The sequence below is a fragment of the Carcharhinus amblyrhynchos genome, chromosome 11, assembly GCF_965287045.1.
Source record: "Carcharhinus amblyrhynchos chromosome 11, sCarAmb.v2.hapA, whole genome shotgun sequence".
Taxonomy (NCBI): Eukaryota; Metazoa; Chordata; class Chondrichthyes; order Carcharhiniformes; family Carcharhinidae; genus Carcharhinus; species Carcharhinus amblyrhynchos.
This window is the reverse complement of record NC_137334.1, coordinates 20826082-20845340: the sequence shown is the minus strand read 5'-3', so window position 1 is coordinate 20845340 and position 19259 is coordinate 20826082. Positions and strand designations below refer to the sequence as shown.

The window sequence follows — 19259 nt, the reverse complement described above, 5'->3', positions numbered from 1 at the left end:
GCCTGTTTCTGGGCACCAGCAAGGGCTGAGCTTGCTCCCGGCGACGCTCTTTGCAATAATCTGTTCTTTTCCTGCCAAGGATTCCCTGAGGAAGCCGGAACGCCGTCTCATCTGTGAGAGCAGCAACCGGGGACTGACGCTCCAGCACGCTGGCAGGTTCTCCATTAACTGGTTCATCCTTTTCAATGATGCACTAGTCCACGCCCAGGTGAGTCCATCTGAGGGGGCAAATGGGGAAGGTCAGTCACCAACCCAGGGGAAAGGAAGCAGTGTGTCACTGATCTGTGGGGTGGCACGGTGACACAGTGGTTAGCAGTGCTGTCTCACAGTGCCAGGGTCCCAGGTTTCATTCCTGGCTCGGATCACTGTCTGTGTGGAGGTTGCACATTCTCCTTGTGTCTGCGTGGGTTTCCTCCCACAGTCCAAAGATGTGTGGGCTAAGTGTATTGGCCATGCTAAATTGCCCCTCAGTGTGCCTGAGCAGGCGCCAGAGTGCGGCGACTAGGGGATTTTCACAGTAACTTCATTGCAGTGTTAATGTAAGCCTACTTATGACACTAATAAACTTTACGATGATGCCACAAGGTCACTGTCTCCCTGAAAAGCGACACTGGGTTACTGATGAATTGGCACCAAAACCAGGCGAGCACAGTAAACAAGGTGACCCTTTTCACCGAGTGAAACTGTGCCCCATAAACCTGCCTGGTGTTTTATTACTGGCTGTTCTCCACCAGGATTGCAGGGCGTACTTCGTGTTGTTGATTCCTGTTTGCGTTCATTAATTTTTGTTTGTAAGGCGTCTTTTTTCTCTTTTTCCCCTCAGTTCTCGACACATCACATATTTCCTCTTGTGACGCTTTGGGTCGAGCCCCACTTTGAAGAAAGTGGCAGTCCGTGAGTATCCGAGGAGATTGTTTGCCAACCCAGGTGACGTCCATGTGTGATTCTAACTGTAACCCCCTTGTGATGGGAGCCATGTTTCTCTTGTTTGGTCTCTTGTGTGTGCTGTCTGCCAGTTTGCAGCGCAGCACAGCAAGCGGTGAGGGAACACCTTATATCAGCGAGTCGTTCAGCTTTTTCCATTCATGGGAATGGGCGTTGCTGGCTGGCCAGCATTTATTACCCATCCCTGGTCGCCCGTGGGCAGTTAAGTCAACCACATTGCTGTGGCTCTGGAGTCACATATAGGCCGGACCAGGTAAGGACAGCAAATTTCCTTTCCTAAAGGAGATGAGTGAACCAGATGGGTTTTTCTGACAATCGACAATAGTTTCATGGTCATCAGTAGATTCTTAATTCCAGATTTCTTTTGTTGAATTCAAATTCCACCATCTGTTGTGGCGGGATTCGAACCTGGGTCCCCAAAACATTAACTGAGTTTCTGGAGTAATAGTCTAGCAATTAATACCACTAGGCTATCACCTGCCCCTCAACATAGCTGGGATTGGAAGGTCTGATTTCTTTGTAAACAATTTCTGTCCCAAAAACAAAAAGTGCTGGAATTGAATCCTGGACTTTTTAAATCCTGAAGCTATGAATTGTTTAAACAGTCAAGTGGCCATGCTATGGTGTTATGCATCACTCGAGGAGTTGGAGTTGCTTTGGCAACACACACTTAAACATGCATGTTGTCGTCTACACCTAATAGATGGTGATGATGGAGACTCCAATCTTTCCATTATGTGACCAGGAATTTCTCCCACTCTTGCTGTCTGCTGTTGGTGCGTGTTTGGAAGGATTTGCAAGTTGATCTTTAACCTGTTTGGCCATGTTGTGGGCGCACCTTCTGTGACCCTCAAGTCCCAGAATGGGACTTGCATCTAGAACCTCTGCCTCAGAGGTTGGGACGCTAACCCACTGTGCCACAAGATCGCCTGGTCACTCTGTTGGGCACTGATTAATGTTGCACAGCCCCTCTCGGAGGGTGCATGGGAGAGAGGGCAATCCACCCACTGCACTCTTAACAGGAGCAAGGACATTGCCGGGGAGGGAAGCGTGGAAGAGGGAGGGAGTTCCCCTGAATACAGCAACTCCACATTCTGCCCTGTCACTTGAACAGCACCCTGACATTGGGTTCAATGGGAGGGTCACTGGTCCAACCATACAGCAATAAATGGGAGCAGCTGATTGTTCTCAGTGATGGGAACATGTGTGAGGTTTTGCTCCCTCCCATTGTTCTGTCTCTCTGCCAGTCGTTTCTATCCATCTTTGTCTCCCTGCGCACAGTTGTGTACACGCTCGGTCTCACTCCATCTCTTTTTCCCTGCAGGAATGCCCTGAAAATAACCACAGCTGAAGAACAGTTTATCCTCACTGCAGCCACACCACAGGAGAAGGTGAGGTATCAAGTTTATTGGCACAGGGAGTGAGGGTGAAGTTGTGGCCAGGTGGTCTGGTGTTTCTGAGCGGCAGCTGATGGGAGGTGTTTTGTGTCATTAATCCTGGAAGTGAGTGGCCTTGTCCTGAGATTACCCAAATGGTCGCCTTCGTATGACCCTGGGTAGCAGACTGACTGACAGATTCAGCCCAGTGTCAGAATTATAGAGAGCAGTTGGAGGGAAATTTGCATCTGTTTATAATTTGATTTATTATTGTCACATGTATCAGTGTACAGTGAAAAGTAGTGTTCCTTGCATGCTATACAGACAAAGCATACCATTCATAGAGAAGGAAACGAGAGTGTGCAGAATGTAGTGTTACAGTCATAGCCAAAGTGTAGAGAAAGATCAACTTAATGCAAGTTAGGTCCATTCAAAAGTCTGATGGCAGCAGGGAAGAAGCTGTTCTTAAATCGGTTGGTGCGGCTATATAGGGCATTGGTGAGGCCGCAGCTGGAGTACTGTGTGCAGTTTTGGGTGCCGTACTTACGCAAGGATATTTTGGCCTTGGAGGGAGTGCAGAGGAGGTTTACTAGGCTGATGCCGGAGTTGAGGGGGTTGAGCTATGAGGAGAGGCTGAATAAACTAGGCTTGTACTCGTTAGAGTTTAGAAGAATGAGGAGAGATCTCATTGAGACGTATAAGATGATGAATGGGATGGATAGGATAGAGGTGGAGAGACTCTTCCTGCTCAGAAACGAGAGTAGGACTAGGGGGCACAGCCTCAAGATAAAGGGGGGGCGGTTTAGAACGGAGTTGAGGAAGAACTTCTTCGCTCAAAGGGTGGTGAATCTCTGGAATTCTCTGCCGGTTGAAGTGGTGGAGGCTACCTCGCTGAATAATTTTAAGACGCGGGTTGATGGGTTTTTGATAAGAGAGGGGATTAAGGGTTATAGGGAGAGGGCCGGAATGTGGAACTGAGCCACGACCGATCAGCCATGATCTTATTGAATGGCGGGGCAGGCTGGAAGGGCCAGATGGCCTACTCCTGCTCCTATTTCTTATGTTCTTATACGCAATCTCAGACTTTTGTATCTTTTTCCTGATGGAAGAAGGTGGAAGAGAGAACGTCCAGGGTATATACCGAGGGAGCGGGAAGTGTAGACACTGTCAATGGGTGGGAGGCTGGTTTGAGTGATGGATTGGGCTACCTTCACAGCCACTTCTGTGACCTCAGACTTTTATCTTTTACCCGATGAATGAACTCCATGAGATATCCAGATGATGTTTTTCAGCCCCTCGTTCTGACTGAGATTTGAATCCAGTGTTACAGACTGTTCTCTGTCAAAGCCACTGCTTCCTTCCCATGCTGATAACACCATTATCTCCCTTAAACACAACCCTGAGAATACATCCCCCCCCCCCCCACTCCCAAACACATGGTAATCATGGAGAAGTAGTAAATGTATCTTTGATTAAATCAACTAAATAAGAGATACTGGCATCTCCTGTTGATTCTTTGGTGCAGATAACCTAGTAAAACATTGTTTAAATTATTCCTTCCTCCCAGGAAATCTGAGAAAATGTCTCCCCAAGGGCAGCACAGAGGTTAGCACTGCTGTCTCACAATGACAGGGACCCGGGTTTGATTCCCAGCTTGAATTCTTCCCATGTCTGCGTGGGTTTCCTCTGGGTGCTCTGATTTCCTCCCCCAGACTGAAAGACGTGTTGGTTAGGGTGCGTTGGCCGTGCTAAACTCTCCCTCAGTTTACCCGAACAGGCTCCAGAGTGTGGCAACTACGGGATTTTCACAGTAATTTCATTGCAGTGTTAATGTAAGCCAACTTGTGACACTAATAAATTTTAAACTACTGTCTGTACGATGCCTCTTCCAAGGTATATAATTGCTTTCCTGCAATCTGACAAACCCAGCGGTGATTTTCTACAGGATTGGTGGCCAGACTCTGCTGCAAAACTCACTGTTTCTGATCCTGTTTCAGACAAAGTGGTTGAGAGCGATTAACCAGACAGTGGATCAGGCACTGAGTGGTGCCCAGGATTACCTGACCCTGGGGCTGGGCGGCACGGTGCGAGCAGAACCCCCCATCTCACGTACAGCCACTTACACCTTCTACAAAGAGCCACGGCTGAAGGAGGCAACTTACGAAGGACGCTGGCTGTCTGGAAAACCACACGGCAAGTGAGTGTCAGTGTTAACATACGTGGTCAGTATTACATGTGGTGAGTGTCAGTGTTAACTTGCTTGGTCAGTGCCGCACACACAGTGAGGGTCAATGTTACACATATGATCAGTATTAAAGGTGGGCAGGGGTTAGGGAGTGGGGTGGAATAGGAGGAGGGTGCTGGGGGCTGCTGAGGAGAGGCACACTGGAGGATGGTCTCTTGACCAAGAAGTTGGAATAAAGACAGTACCATTGGACTTGGTACCCAGAGAGATTCAGCACCTTCCTGTGTGGGGATGGGTGGGGGGGGTGGGAGTTGGGTGTGGGGATGGATGGGGTGGGGGTTGGGTAGGTGTGGGGTGGAGTGACAGTGGGGAGGGGTATGGATGGCGACCGGCAGAGGGTGGCGATTTGTTGGTGGAAGGATGGGAAATTGTGGAGCATCCTCTGATCCTCACATGTTTGATATGACTGAGCATATCTGTGACCCGTGTGTTCTCTCCATGCCAGGGGTGTGCTGCAGTGGCCTGATGGGAGAATGTACACCGGCGACTTCAGAAATGGTTTAGAGGATGGGTGAGTGTGAAAAGAGTGAAGGTAGACATTCCTCTGAGCTTTGCTGAGTTGGTTCACCGTCTGACGGAATGACGGGAGCCTCCAGGCTGGAGATGGGAGTGGAAATCAGCCGGAGCTGCTCATGCTGGTATGTGTGCCCCCGTGTGGGTGTTGAGCAGACTAGCCCCTGCAATCTAATACCCAGGGCAAGGCACCTCAGGGCAACAAGGCTTGGATGTGAGCTGAATGAAAGAGGCAGAGCAGGAGGTAAACAGGACATGTTTTCTCTCTCTCTCTGTCTGACCCCAAAACCCTGCCACACTTGGTATATCCATGATGAACACCTGTAGGGAATGTGCCCTGGCTCTATGACAGCATATTCCAGGGGCTTCAAGTCCATATCTGAGGATGAACGTTCTGGTGCAGTACCGAGGGTGTGCTACACTGCTGTCTTTGGAGTCAACATGGTGTGTGTGTGTGTGTGTGTGTAAGCCCCAGGGTACTTAGGGAGCCTCCAAGTGATCTGGCCGACATTGCCCATTTACCCAGTGTCACTGGAATAAGTTATCTAGTCATTCCTCTCATTACCATGTGTGCATTGGCTGCCATCTTGCCCACAGTTGCAGCCATGATGGTGCTTTAATTTTGGACACCTCAGGGTGTGAAAGGTTGCTATCGAAATGTGGGATCTTTCCCCTTTTATTTAATAAGGCCCAAGTGGGGCAGCACAGTGGTTAGCACTGCTGCCTCATAGCACCAGGGACCCTGGTTCGATTCCTGGCTTGGATTGCTATCTGTGTGGAGTCTGCACATTCTCCCCATGTCTGCCTGGGTTCCCTCCAGGTGCTCCAGTTTCCTCCCGCACTCCACAGATGTGCGGGTTAGATGGATTGGCAATGCTATATTGCCCCTTAGTGTCAGGGGGATTAGCTAGGGTAAATACATGGGGTAGGTTTGTGGTTGGTGCAGACTCAATGGGCCGAATGGCTTCCTATTACACTTTGATTAATACTTACAGGTCCTTGCTCCAAATTTGAGAAGTGGGGGCTGGGGTGGGGGGGATGATTTGCCTTATTGGCACTAAAGTGCTGAGACACAGGACTGGTCACCGTGTGGAATGTGGGTGAAACTGGCCTCTCGTCCACACACACTGCCAAGTGTCAGCTGTACCTGGCAGTGGTGGCATCAACTGGACAGTCTAGTTTGGGATGTCTGTTATTAATGGGCCTTGTTCAGCTTGCCAGCTGCCATTGAGCATCATGAATGTGACCTGGCATAATGTGGGTCAGTGTTCCCTTGGTTTGAGGACAAGATCCTTTTGAAGTGAGTGAGTAAGAGTGCTGGTGAAGGTTATGATTTGTCTTCACAGGTATGGAGAGTACGTCATCCCCAACAAAGCTCTGAAGAAGAATGATCATTATCAGGGCCACTGGAAAGAAGGCAAGATGCATGGCCATGGCATCTACAAGTACGTACAAGTCTCACATCCGTTATCAGTTGGCCCTGGAATCCAGCCCAATGTTTGACGGTTAAGAGAAGGTGGTTTGGGTGTCGCCGGGATTGGATTAATGAGGTGGTGGCTCTTGGTTCCGCCCAGTGATTGGGGACACTGTGATGGCCAGTCCCTTGGCAGGCTGTCATGTACTGTTTGAATCCAGACCCCGTCCCAATTCCAGCACTGCTGTGATGGTGAGGGTTGTAAAACAACATGCCCCCATCCCCACCTCACCCCCTCTCCCAACTCTCTTCTGGCCACAGGGTGAGCAATGCCACCACCAATCTCTGCAGCTTTAACAATGCATGAGGAGTTGCTTCTTTGGTCACTTGTTACTCGACAAAAGAGGCTTCAGAGTAAAACGTGTCATGAGTGTGGGGCCAGGAGCTGGGTGAATTGGGGTGGTGGGTGCCTTCCTGAAAGGCCTCTAAACTAGGCTGAAACTTTCACAGTCCAACCCTCACATCACCCCCATTATCAGCAGGATTTTGAATCTCAGCCCCTGGCGGTGTAACCACTAAGTCACCCATATTAACAAAAGCAAAAGGCCAGAGTATATAACACGCTGCAAATCCCTGTCTGCTATTGTAACGTGTGCAGATTAGTCACATAGAAACTAGATGCAGGACGAGGCTGTTCAAACCCTTCAAGCTTGCTCCGTCATTCATATTGAACATGGCTGATAGGATCATAGAATCCTACAGTGCAGACAGAGGCCACTCAGCCCACTGGGTCTGTGCTGACCACTATCCCACCCAGACCCTATCCCCATAACACCACACATTTACCCTTCCACTCCCCTGACACTAAGGGGCAATTTAGCATGGTCAGTCAACCTATCCCACACATCTTCATCAAATTCAATATCCTGATTTCCACCCCCCCCGCCCCAACTGTTTGGCCATTCGGCCTTTCAAGCCTGCTTCGCCATTCATTTTGATCATAGCTGATCATCAAATTCAATATCTTGATCACCCCCTTCCCCTCCATTTCCCTTGATTCCTTTAGCTCCAAGAGCTATATCTAATTTCTTCCTGAAATCTCACAACGTTTTGGCCTCAACTACCTCTTGTAGTAATGAATGCCACACATTCACCACCCTCTAGGTGAAGAAATTTCTCCTCACCTCAGTTCTAAAAGGTTTACCCCTTATTCTCAAACTGTGACCCTCTAGTTGTGGACTCCCCCATCATTGGGAACATTCTTTGTGAATCTACCTTGTCTAACCCTGTTAGAATTTTATAAATTTCTATGAGATCCCCTCTCACTGTTCTAAACTTCAATGAATATAATCCTAACCGATTTAGTCGCTCCTCATCTGATAGACCTGCCGTCACAGCAATCAGCCTGGTAAACCTTCGCTGCACTCCCTCTCTAGTAAGGACATCTTTCCTCAGATAAGGACACTAAACCTGCCATCCCAGGAATCAACCTAGCAAACTTTACTGTACTCCCTGTAAAACAAGGACATTCTTCCTCAGATAAGGATGCCAAAATTGCACGCAATACTCCGGGTATAGCCTCACCAACACCCAATGCAATCCTTACTCTGTAAAGGGCAACAGTTAGGGTACTGATTCTGGGGATGGAGAGGGGGATCTTATGAGAAGATCCTGTACAGGGTGGATATTGGAAGGTAGTTTCCCCAGGTGGCAAAAGCTGGAAAATTTTTTTTAAAAAATAGCAGTCTTGTAAGATATGAGGAGAAATGTTTTGAGTTTTTGCAATGCTGTCTACTCCAGGGAGCAGTCAGGGAGGGCCATTGAATATTTTTTTAAGACAAAGGTAAATAGGTTCTTCATTATCAGAGGGAGAAGGTATTCAGACAGCAGTCAGAGCAGCCATGTTCTTATTGAATGGTGGTGCAAGGGAGGAGGGGCACACGTGAAGGGTGTGGACAAGTCAGTTCCTGAAGGACACACGCCGCGATTCCCACTCGCATGCGGTGGGTTGAGTGTGAGGCTGAACAGCTGAATCCCCTGTTGTAGTGGGTGCCATAAAAGGAGTTCGGGTTAGCACAAGAATGATTAGGGCAAAGGCAATTTGACCCCTCTGGTCTCCAGCACCATTCAATAAAGTTATGGCTGATGTGATTGGTGGTCTCAATTCCAGTCTGTCCCTCCATAACCCTCGACGGCGGCACAGTGGTTAGCACTGCTGCCTCTCAGCGCCCGGGACCGGGGTTCAATTCCCAGCTTGGGTCGCTGTCTGTGGGGAGTCTGCACGTTCTCCCTGTGTCTGCATAGGTTTCCTCCCACAGTCCAAAGATTAGGTGATTTGGCCATGATAGATTCCCCTTAGTGTCAGAGGGATTAGCAGGGTAAATACGTGGCATTACGGGGATAGGGTCTGGGTGGGATTGTGGTCGGTGCAGACTCGATGGGCCAAATGGCCGCCTCCTGCACTCTGGGGATTCTATGACTCTTGTGGATCAAAAACCTGTCTAACTGAGCTTTGAATATATCCAATGACCCAGACCCCACTACCCTGAGGAAGAGAATTCCACAGACGATATGATGCAATGGGAGAGTACAACTCTCCTCATCTCTACCTTAACTGGGACACCCCTCATTTTTAAACTGTGTCCCCTGGTTCTAGTCTCCCCTCAAGGGGAAACATCCTTTCAGTATCCACCCTGTCAGGCCCCATCGGGATCTTATATGTTCCAGTAAAATCACCCCACGTTCTTTTAAACTCCGATGGGTAGGCACCCAGTCTGCTCATAGGACAGCCCATCCCTACCAGGTGAAGGTGCATTATATAAATTGGTTTTGTGTTCTGTGTGCTTCAGAAGGGGTGACCTAATTGAAATAAAGGAATCCAATCGAAAGGGGTGGCACATTGTTGCCTCACAGCGTCAGGGACCCAGGTTCGATTCCAGCCTTGGGTGACTTGTCTGGGCAGTTTCCTTCCACAGCAGGTGTCATCGACTTGGATATGAGTGTCCAAGACTATGGCACTAAGAGTCTTCCATCTTCCGAGCTTTATTATTGTGCATTTGGAGGAAACACAGGCATTGGGATACACTGCTAGGTGTTCTGTCAATTCATACAGTTGTATTGCAGTTTTAGTTCATTACAGCAAATGAGGAACAAGCAACTTTTTAATCCTTAATTTATATGCGTAACTCTTAAAATCCTACAATGCCATTCAGGAGGCCATTCAGCCTATCAAGTCTGCAACAATCACAATCTTAATCAAGTCCTATCCCCCATACTCACGTATTTACCCTAACTAGTCCCTCTGGCACTAAGACCAATCAACCTAACCTGTATATTTTTGGACTGTGGGAAGAAACCCATGCAGACACGAGCAGAATGTGCAAACTCCACACAGACAGTGACCCGAGCTGGGAATCGAACCCAGGTTCCTGGCGCTGTGAGGCAGCAGTGCTAACCACACACCAAGTCCACCAATCATAGAATAGCTCTTTGTCCTTTCTTATTCAATAGAAAAACCTCTTCTCCTAATCCATCATTAGCATAATACGTCACCATATCTTGCTTTTGGTATGAGTTCTTGTACTTACCTTTGGTTCCTGTGGCCATGGCAGGCAACATAGTGTTTAAGAAACTGACATAAGGTGAGATTAGTCACTCCTCTCAATTAACAACCACTGATCTCATCCAGGCCTTGTCTGCATGTAAGCACTTTCCATTCTTGGTGCCAGAGCTGTCTGCCGTAGTTGCTGTAACTTAATTTGCACAGTGGATTGGCCATGGTAAATGTGCAGGGTTATAGGGAAAGGGCCTGGGTAAGATACTGTGTCAGAGAGAGTGTCGGTGCAGACCCAATGGATTGAGAGACCTCTCTCTGCACCGTAGGGATTCTGTGATACCTGGTCACTGGTTGGTGTTTTACTAAGTGGTTGTGATTCACTGAGTTGACTAACTTTCTCCCTTTCTGCCTCACTCCCATCACAGATATGCCACAGGAGAGGTGTACGAGGGTGGTTTCCAAGACAACATGCGCCACGGTCATGGTTTACTCCGCAGCGGCAAGCTGACATCGTCCTGCCCCAGTATGTTCATCGGACAGTGGGCACACGACAAAAAAATGGGCTACGGTGTTTTTGATGATATCACAAGGTAATGCAACATTCTTTGCCTTCTGAAGGAGTCGAGCATGGTGTGTGATAAACAGTGTTTCAGGGCTTCCCTGTTCATGCTTTACTTGTGCCGCACTTTGCTTTGCAATTGGAGTTCTGAGCTGTAATGTTTCCTCTATTGCAAAGTAGGGCAGCGCAATGGCACAGTGGTTAGCACTCCTGCCTCTCAGCGCCAGGACCTCGGGTCACTGTCTGTGTGGAGTTTGCACATTCTCCCCATGTCTGCATGGGTTTCCCCTGGGTGCTCCAGTTTCCTCCCACGCTGCTAAAATGTGCAGGCGGGTTAGGTTGATTGGCCACGGGAAATTGCCCCTAGTGTCAGGGGGATTAGCAGGGTAAACAGTGTGGGGTTGCTGGAACGGAGCCTGGATGGGATTATGATCACTGCAGACTCGATGGGCCGAATGGCCTCTTTCTGTACTGTGGGGATTCTATTAGTAAAAATCTGGAATTAAGAACCTACTGATGACCATGAAACCATTGTCGATTGTTGGAAAAACCCATCTGGTTCACTAATGTCCTTGAGGGAAGGAAATCTGCCATCCTTACCCAGTCTGGCCTATATGTGACTCCAGAGCCACAGCGATATAGTTGATTCTCAATGCCCTCAGGCAACTAAGAATAGGCAATAAATGCTGGCCAACCAGTGACACCCATATCCCATGAATGAATTAAAAAAAAGGGGTGCAGGGAGTGAATGGGAGCTAAAAGGAGGGAAATGAAAATCACACTCCTGAGTTAAAGATCTGTCCTCCTCAATCTCATCAAGTGGTTGTCCTGCCTTATTCATTGTTAATGCCCCAGTTCACTGCAGAACTGCCTTTCTCCAGCATGGGGCAAGATCTTCCACAGGGGGTTAACTGTTCCAATCATCGCTTCTCTTGAAGCCAACCTAGAGAGGCTCCACTTACCTCTGTCATCCCACCAGCTCCCACTAGATGCACTTGCCACTGTCGGTTTGAACAGAATGTGACATTCCTTTCCAAAAGCCATTCCCACAATTGGAGATGTGAACTTCAAAAAGTTCCTTTTCCTGCATTGTCCTTGTGCTGTCCTTTTTCAACACCAACATTGTGGACTGAAGGGCCTGTTCCTGTGCTGTACTGTCTTGTCTTATATACCCAGGTGCTACACAGACATGATTAAACATAAAAAATGGATGCCATGCCAATGATTCGGAAGTATAACATAAAGTTCAAAGTGGGTTTTGGGGTCGATCCTAAAGGAATGGAGATGGGCTTTAGGAAGAGAGTTCTAGAAGTTATAGCCTTGACAGCTGAAGGCACAGGCACTTAATGGGATTAGATGAGGAGAAATTCTTTCTTGAGAGTAATTGGTCTATGGAACTTTGTTCCCCCAGAGAGCAGTCAAGGGCTGGTTTTTTGAACTTATTCAAGGCTGGGTTAGACAGATTTCTGATTGATAAGAGTCAGAACATTGAATACAGGACTTGGGACATCTTGAAGTTGTACAAGACATTTGGTAAAGTCACACTTGGAATATTGTGTACAGTTCTGGTCACCCTATTATAGGAAAAGTTCAGAAGAGATTTACTGGGATGCTACCAGGACTTGATTTGAGTTAGAAGGAGAGGTTGGATAGACTGGGACTATTTTCCTCTGGAGCTTCGAAGGCTGAGGGGTGATCTTATAGAGGTCTACAAAATAATGAGGAACGTAGATCAGCTAGATAGTCAGCGTCTTTTCCCAAAAGTAGGGGAGTCTAAAACTAGAGGGCATAGATTTAAGGTAAGAGGGGAGAGATACGAAAGGGTCCAGAGGGGCAATATTTTGACACAGGTTGGTGAGTGTCTGGAGCAAGCTGCTAGAGGTAGTAGTAGAGGCGGGTACAATTTTTTTTTTAGAAGCGTATAGACAGTTACATGGGTAAGATGGGTATAGAGGGATATGAGCCAAATGTGGGCAATTCGGACTAGCTTAGTGGTTAAATAACAGGATGGCATGGAAAAGTTGGGCTGAAGGGCCTGATTCCATGCTGTAAACCTCTATGACTAAGGGATTTGAGGCAGACAGTGAAGTTGAGAGCATAACCAGTCAGCTATTGGGCAGCACAATGGTTAGCACTGCTGCCTCACAGTGCCAGGGACCCAGGTTCGATTCCTGGCTTGGGTCACTGTCTGTGTGGAGTTTGTACATTCTCCCTGTGTCTGTGTGGGTTTCCTCCCGCAGTTCAAAGATGTGCAGGTTGGGTGGATTGGCCGTGCTGAATTTCCAGGGTTATGGGGAGAGGGCCTGGTTAAGATACTTTGTCAAAGAGGGGGTGCAGTTCAGTGGGCTGAATGGCTTCCTGCTGCACTGTTAGGATTCTGTGATGATCTAATTGAATGGGGGAGCTGGGCTCACTGGCCTCTTCCTGCTCCCATGTCCTACTGCAATACGAAGATGAGAATCTCATTTCGAAGACCACAATATTGAATGTATCTCTACTGCACTATCGATCAGTGTGTGTGTGACGGCTGCGTTCCAGACACAATCCAGAATGTTCTACAGCACTTGGACTGCACGTGGAGTACTTAATTGGATTTACTGTTGTCAAGTAGAGAATGCGGTTGTTAACCCAACTCCCATAAAAAGCAATGAGCTAATGACCAGAGAATCTGTTTCAGTGAAGATGTTTGAAGAGTATGTGTTGGCCAGCACACAGTTCTCCTGTTGTGCTTGGAATATTGCCGTGGGATTGTTTACACTGGGCTGAGGTGGCAGGCAAGGCAAACGTATCAACTGGAAAAAAAAGTAGGTAAATTTTACGATCTCGGGACTGTTCACCGGTGGCAACCCCACTGTGGCTTATTTCGGGGCACTCAAAAGACCATAAGGCATAGGAGCAGAATTAGACCACTCGGCCCATCGAGTCTGCTCCGCCATTCAATCATGGCTGATATTTTTCTCATCCCCATTCTCCTGCCTTTTTCCCCATAACCCCTAATCCCCTTATTAATCAAGAACCTGTCTCTCTGTCTTAGACACTCAATGACCTGGCCTCCACAGCTTTCTGCGGAAAAGAGTTCCACAGATTCACCACTCTCTGGCTAAAGAAATTCCTTTTCATCTCTGTTTTAAAGGATCGCTTGTTTAGTCTGAGGTTGTGCCCTCTGGTTCTAGTTTTTCCTACTAGTGGAAACATCTTCTCCACATCCACTCTATGCAGGCCTCGCAGTATCCTGTACGTTTCAATAAGATCCCTCCTCATCCTTCTAAACTCCAAAGAGTACAGACCCAGAGTCCTCAGCCATTCCTCATACAACAAGCTCTTCGTTCCAGGGATCATTCTTATGAACCTCCTCTGGACCCTTTCTAAGGCCAGCACATCCTCCCTGAGATATGGGGCCCAAAATTCCTCACGATATTCCAAATAGTGTTTAAGTCCCCATTAGGCACCTGGGTGTCAGGGTTCCATTCTCCACCAGAGCCAAATTCCCACCAGACTTCCCAGTGAGGGGCAGCTCTCCATTGCTGGCACTGCCACCAGGAGCGGTGGACACTGCCAGTGATACCACGTGGAAGGATCGTCACCGAAACCCCCAGACTAAGGTGAGTTGGGTGGGAGTCTGAGAGACCAGAGTACAAGGATACAAGGCTAAAGACACATCTGTAGGGAGTGCATGATCACAGCGTGTGTCTGTACAGCACTGGATACCTGCGTGGTATTGCTTATTCGCTGTGTGTTCTGAAATTTTGGAAAATGGAATGGGATAGTATTCTGAGGCCAATACTTTGTACTGGAAGCAGCTCAGAGGAAGTTTGCTTTGATTTCTGGAGCGAAGAGGTTTGTCTTGAGGAAATGTTGGGCCTGCATCCATCAGAGTTTAGAGGAATGAGAGGTCACCTTAAGTAAACACATAAGATGCTAAGGGAACTTAACGCACCAGGCTGATTCCGGGGATGGCGGGACTGATGTATGAGGAGAGATTGACTAGGTTAGGATTGTTTTTGCTGGAGTTCAGATGAATGAGGGGGGGATCTCATAGAGACTTATAAAATTCTAACAGGTCTACACAGGATAGATGCAGGGAAGGTGTTCCCAATGGTGGGGGAGTCCAGAACCAAAGGTTACAGTCTGAGGATTCGGGGTAGACCATTTAGGACAGAGATGAGGAGACATCTCTTCACCCAAAGAGTGGTGAGCCTGTGGAGTTCATTATGATAGGAAGTATTGGTGCCAAAACGTTGAATGTATTCAAGAGGCGGCTGGATATAGCATTTGGGGCGAATGGGATCAAAGGTTATGGGGGAAAAAGCAGGATTAGGCTATGAATTGGACGATCAGCCATGATTATGGTGAATAGCGGAGCAGGCACGAAGAGCCAAATGGCCTACTCCTCTCCTATCTTCTATGTTTCTATGTGTGGTGGAAGGGGTGGGGTCCTGGAACTAGGGAACACTGTTTAAAAATTATGGGGGTCTCATTAAGACTGAAATGAGAATTTTTTTTCTGTCAAGAGGGACGTTAGTCTGTGGAATTCTCTTGCCCACGGAGCAGTGAAGGCTGGATCCTTAAATGGATTTATGGCTGAATGAGTCAGATTTTTGATTGACAAGTGGGCAGGAATGTGGAGTTGAGTCCACAATCAGGAATGATCTTATTGAATGCCAGAGCAGGGCTGAATGGCCTACCTCTGCTCCTGATTCTGGGTATCTTGGGTGTAAAGTCTCCAAGTTGTTTGAAAATCATCAGTTCCACCAACTTTTGAGAACCCTAAAGGATTGTGCGGAAGTTAATGGTGTGTAATAACACATGGGTCTAATCACATGCCGTACACAGTGCCAATCCGATTTCCTGGATGTGATCCAGAGATGGGAATGGAATAGGAAAAAAACGGAGCTGCTTCTATTAAACCCACGCCTTACCAATCCCACCACAGCTCCCACCCAAGGTGACGGGCCTCTGGAATGAACTCCCAGAGGCCATCATTCCAATTCCGCTGTAATTCCATTCCCAGAGCCCACCACCTCCACCCTAAAGAGTTATCCGTTAAACTCTGTGGCCAGTGGGATGTCAGGGCTGACTGACCATTTGCTTCCTGCTCCACACCGTCTGGACATTCCCAGCAGGCCTGCAGCGTTCCGAAAGCTTACATCTATCTTTTTAGCCTTCATCTCTTTTTGGTGAGCCAGAATTTTGTCTGGCTCCTGTTTAAAGTCAGCGCCCCTCTGACAACTGCTCCTATGTTTGTTGTTTTCCTGTTCAGCCAACAGTAGTTGGCCTGACTCTCTGGTGACTTGCCTCCTAAGCTTTTTCTATTTATCTTTGTCACATTCATGTGAATTCTCTACGCTAAGTTTGCTGCCTCTCGCTCTCGACTGTCATGTCTGCCTTGACCAACATAAGAACATAAGAAATAGGAGCAGGAGTAGGCCATCTAGCCCCTCGAGCCTGCCCCGCCATTCAATAAGATCATGGCTGATCTGTCATGGCTCAGTTCCACATTCCCGCCCTCTCCCCATAACCCTTAATCCCCCTGCCTATCAAAAACCTATCAACCCACGTCTTAAATATATTTAGCGAGGCAGCCTCCACCACTTCAACGGGCAGAGAATTCCAGAGATTCACCACCCTTTGAGTGAAGAAGTTCCTCCTCAACTCCGTTCTAAACCGTCCCCCCTTTATCTTGAGGCTGTGCCCTCTAGTCCTACTGTCCTTTGAGCGGGAAGAGTCTCTCCACCTCTATCCTATCCATCCCATTCATCATCTTAATGTCTCAATGAGATCTCCCCTCATTCTTCTAAACTCTAACGAGTACAAGCCTAGTTTATTCAGCCTCTCCTCATAGCTCAACCTCCTCAACTCTGGTATCAGCCTAGTGAACCGCCTCTGCACTCCCTCCAAGGCCAAAATATCCTTGCGCAAGTGCGGCGCCCAAAACTGCACACAGTACTCCAGCTGCTGCCTCACTAGTGCCCTGTACAGCTGCAGCAAGACCTCCCTACTTTTATATTCAATCCCCCTCGCTATGAAGGCCAGTATCCCATTAGCCTTCCTGACCACCTGCTGTACCTGCAGGCTGGGTTTTTGCGACTCATGCACAAGGACCCCGAGGTCCCTCTGCACCGTCGCATGCAACTTGACTTGGTTATGCTCCCCCTTACTTTGCATTGACTTCCATGTGGACCCCTTTGAGAACGACACTCCCAGGGGGACAGGAAGACAGCTCCTGCCTCTGGTGGGGTGAATGTCGGCAACTGGGTTAGTCCAGAGGCCTTGCTTGACCTCTGACCTGTGCTCCGTCAATAATTAGGGGCCTGACAGTCGGCCTGGGTTAAGCAGGAAGCTCTCCACTCCCAGACCCCTGTGGGTCCGTCTACCTCAGCTGTGGAAGGGCTTGTCTACAACACTCTCTGCAGTGGAATAGGCTTTTCTATTTCCAAGCACTCATGTTGGGTTGCCACTTGGGAAAAGTGTTGGGGAGAAGGCAGGGAAAGTTCTGGGTGGTTGGGACTGTATCCCCGAGAGGGTGAGGACAGGGGAAATGTGTGGAGAGGCCGGGTGGTGAGCAGAATCCACTCTTGATTTATTTTCTCTCCGCTTTTTACTTCTCTGACTCTTCTTGTCCCCTTGCAGGACGCCCGCTGTCACACGTCCTCCCCCGGCCAGGAGGGTGGGATGGTCCTGGCCATGGACATCCCAGGCGCCACCGTCAGCGCACCTCATTGAGCAGCCAGAGGGAGGCACAGGGTGAGCCCAGGCACTGTCCGTTTATTCACCCCTCTTCTCCCTGCCCCCTTCCCTCCATGCATGGAACACATCCCCCCTGCATGGCACCCTGTCCAGCAGCCTGACCCGGCTGAACGGAAACATAACCCTTGCCCGAGTGAGGCCCTGCACCAGACTGGGGCCTAATCAGTAACTGGGGACTGTAACTCATTACAGGTGGGAGCCAGGTATTTTATTCCAAGTACAGGCGTCCAGAAACATCGCACCGTTTGTGATCCTGGTGTTAATAAATCGGTTGCCAGATTGTCATACGTCCATTGCTGGTTTCTTCCCAGTCCAGATTGATATCCCTGACAAAGGGTTGTCCAGACTTGAAGCGTTGCCTCAATTCTGTCTCCACAGATGCTGTCAGGCCTGCTGAGATTTTCCAGCATTTTCTGTTTTTGATTCAATCCCATCCCCACATGGTTACGTTTTGGCCCCTTGGCCGCTATTTTGCCTTGTGGTGTACTGCCACAGTGAATGTGAACTGCTTATTGAACCATTGTGAGTATCAGAGCCTTTGTCCAGTAGATTATCATCAGAAAGTTTTGGCTGGTTTCTTTCCCCACCCCCTCTCAGCTGAAGGGCAGCGAGACAACTCTCAGTTCTCCAAATGCCATCTGATTGAGGTTAGCTGTCTTGTTGCTCTTCCTGGGATCTTCCTGTTCCTGTCTAGTCTGGCTCCTGGTCGGCTGAGCCAGCTGGCCCGCTGCCTACAGAGCCCTTGTGTCTGGGTGCGCAACTTCTGCTGTCTTTTGCTCCTGTGGTCACTTTTGGACTCGTGAGGTTTTGTGCTTCCTGTGTCTGATTCAGCTTCACAGAATGATGAACTTTACCCAGTCTGTTCACCCTAGCCATTAAACAGCTCTCGGTAGCTATAATTCCCTCCCCTCCCTCCCTAAAAATATCCCAGCATTTTTTTTAAAATGTTGCAAGACTTGAGCAGGTTGCTGTATCTGAATGTGTCACTTTGAGCTTCCAAGACTGGTGGCACAGTGGTTAGCACTGCTGCCTCACCACCGGGAACCCAGGTTCAATTCCAGACTTGGGTTACTGTTTGTATGAAATTTGCGCGGTCTCCCTGTGTTTGTACTGGTTTCCTCCGGATGCTCTGGTTTCCCCCCTAGGCCAAAGTTGTGTAGGTTAGGTGGATTGGCCATGCTAAATCGCCTCTAGTGTCAGGGGGATTAGCAGGGTAAGTTGTGGAGATAGGGGAGTAGGACCTGGGTGTAATTGTGGTCAGTGCAGATTCGATGGGCTGCATGACCACCTCCTGCACTGTGGGGATTCTATGAAAAGGTAAAAATGGGATGCAGGAGGGACAGGGGCTAAGTAATTTGAAGGTGTTGCGTAAAATAGAAAGCAGAAAGAGGAAAGGAGTGAAAATGCTAAGTAAAGAAAACTTTAAAGAAATGGTTATTTTTGTCGAGTGGCTGGACAGAGAGACCTGTTGCTGTACGTCCGTGCCATGCATGTCCTGGCAAACAGCTTCTCCAAGTTTCTGAACTCCAGGAGGGGCTGCTGTTAGTGGGAGGCAGGAAAAAGCTTCAGGATGCGGTCTTACCCGCTGTTAATGCCACCGCAGCTAAGTCAGAGAACTTGGTGGCCAGTCAAACCTCTGATCACCATGGCTGGGGGTGGGGGAATTGGGGAAATCAGCCAGTACTGAGATTCCAGCCTGAAAGTTTTCTTGGCTTGCACTTCCCAGGAGGGTTTCATCCTGCAGTGGGGACGACACAGTGGTTAGCACTGCTGCCTCTCAGTGCCAGGAACCCAGGTACGATTCTGGCGTGAGTCACTGTCTGTGCAGAGTCTGCACATTCTCTTCGTAGCTGTGTGGGTTTCCTCCGGGTGATCCGGTTTCCTCCCACAGTCCAAAGCTGTGT

General features: G+C 48.6%; 1 protein-coding gene across 4 annotated transcripts in view; it reads left to right on the top strand.

Moving 5' to 3' along the window:
• Positions 1–19259, top strand: part of als2b (alsin Rho guanine nucleotide exchange factor ALS2 b) — a 103047-nt gene that overhangs the window by 50662 nt on the left and 33126 nt on the right. For 2 of the 4 annotated variants that reach the window (XM_080198735.1, XM_080198734.1), the window contains 8 exons: positions 80–208; positions 824–894; positions 2270–2336; positions 4319–4518; positions 5012–5077; positions 6426–6524; positions 10475–10639; positions 17239–17352. In XM_080198735.1, coding sequence (XP_080054861.1) covers positions 80–208; positions 824–894; positions 2270–2336; positions 4319–4518; positions 5012–5077; positions 6426–6524; positions 10475–10639; positions 17239–17352 — 911 coding nt within the window. The remainder of the gene's footprint in view (positions 1–79; positions 209–823; positions 895–2269; positions 2337–4318; positions 4519–5011; positions 5078–6425; positions 6525–10474; positions 10640–17238; positions 17353–19259) is intronic. The other 2 variants (XM_080198737.1, XM_080198736.1) reach the window with 1 other exon arrangement.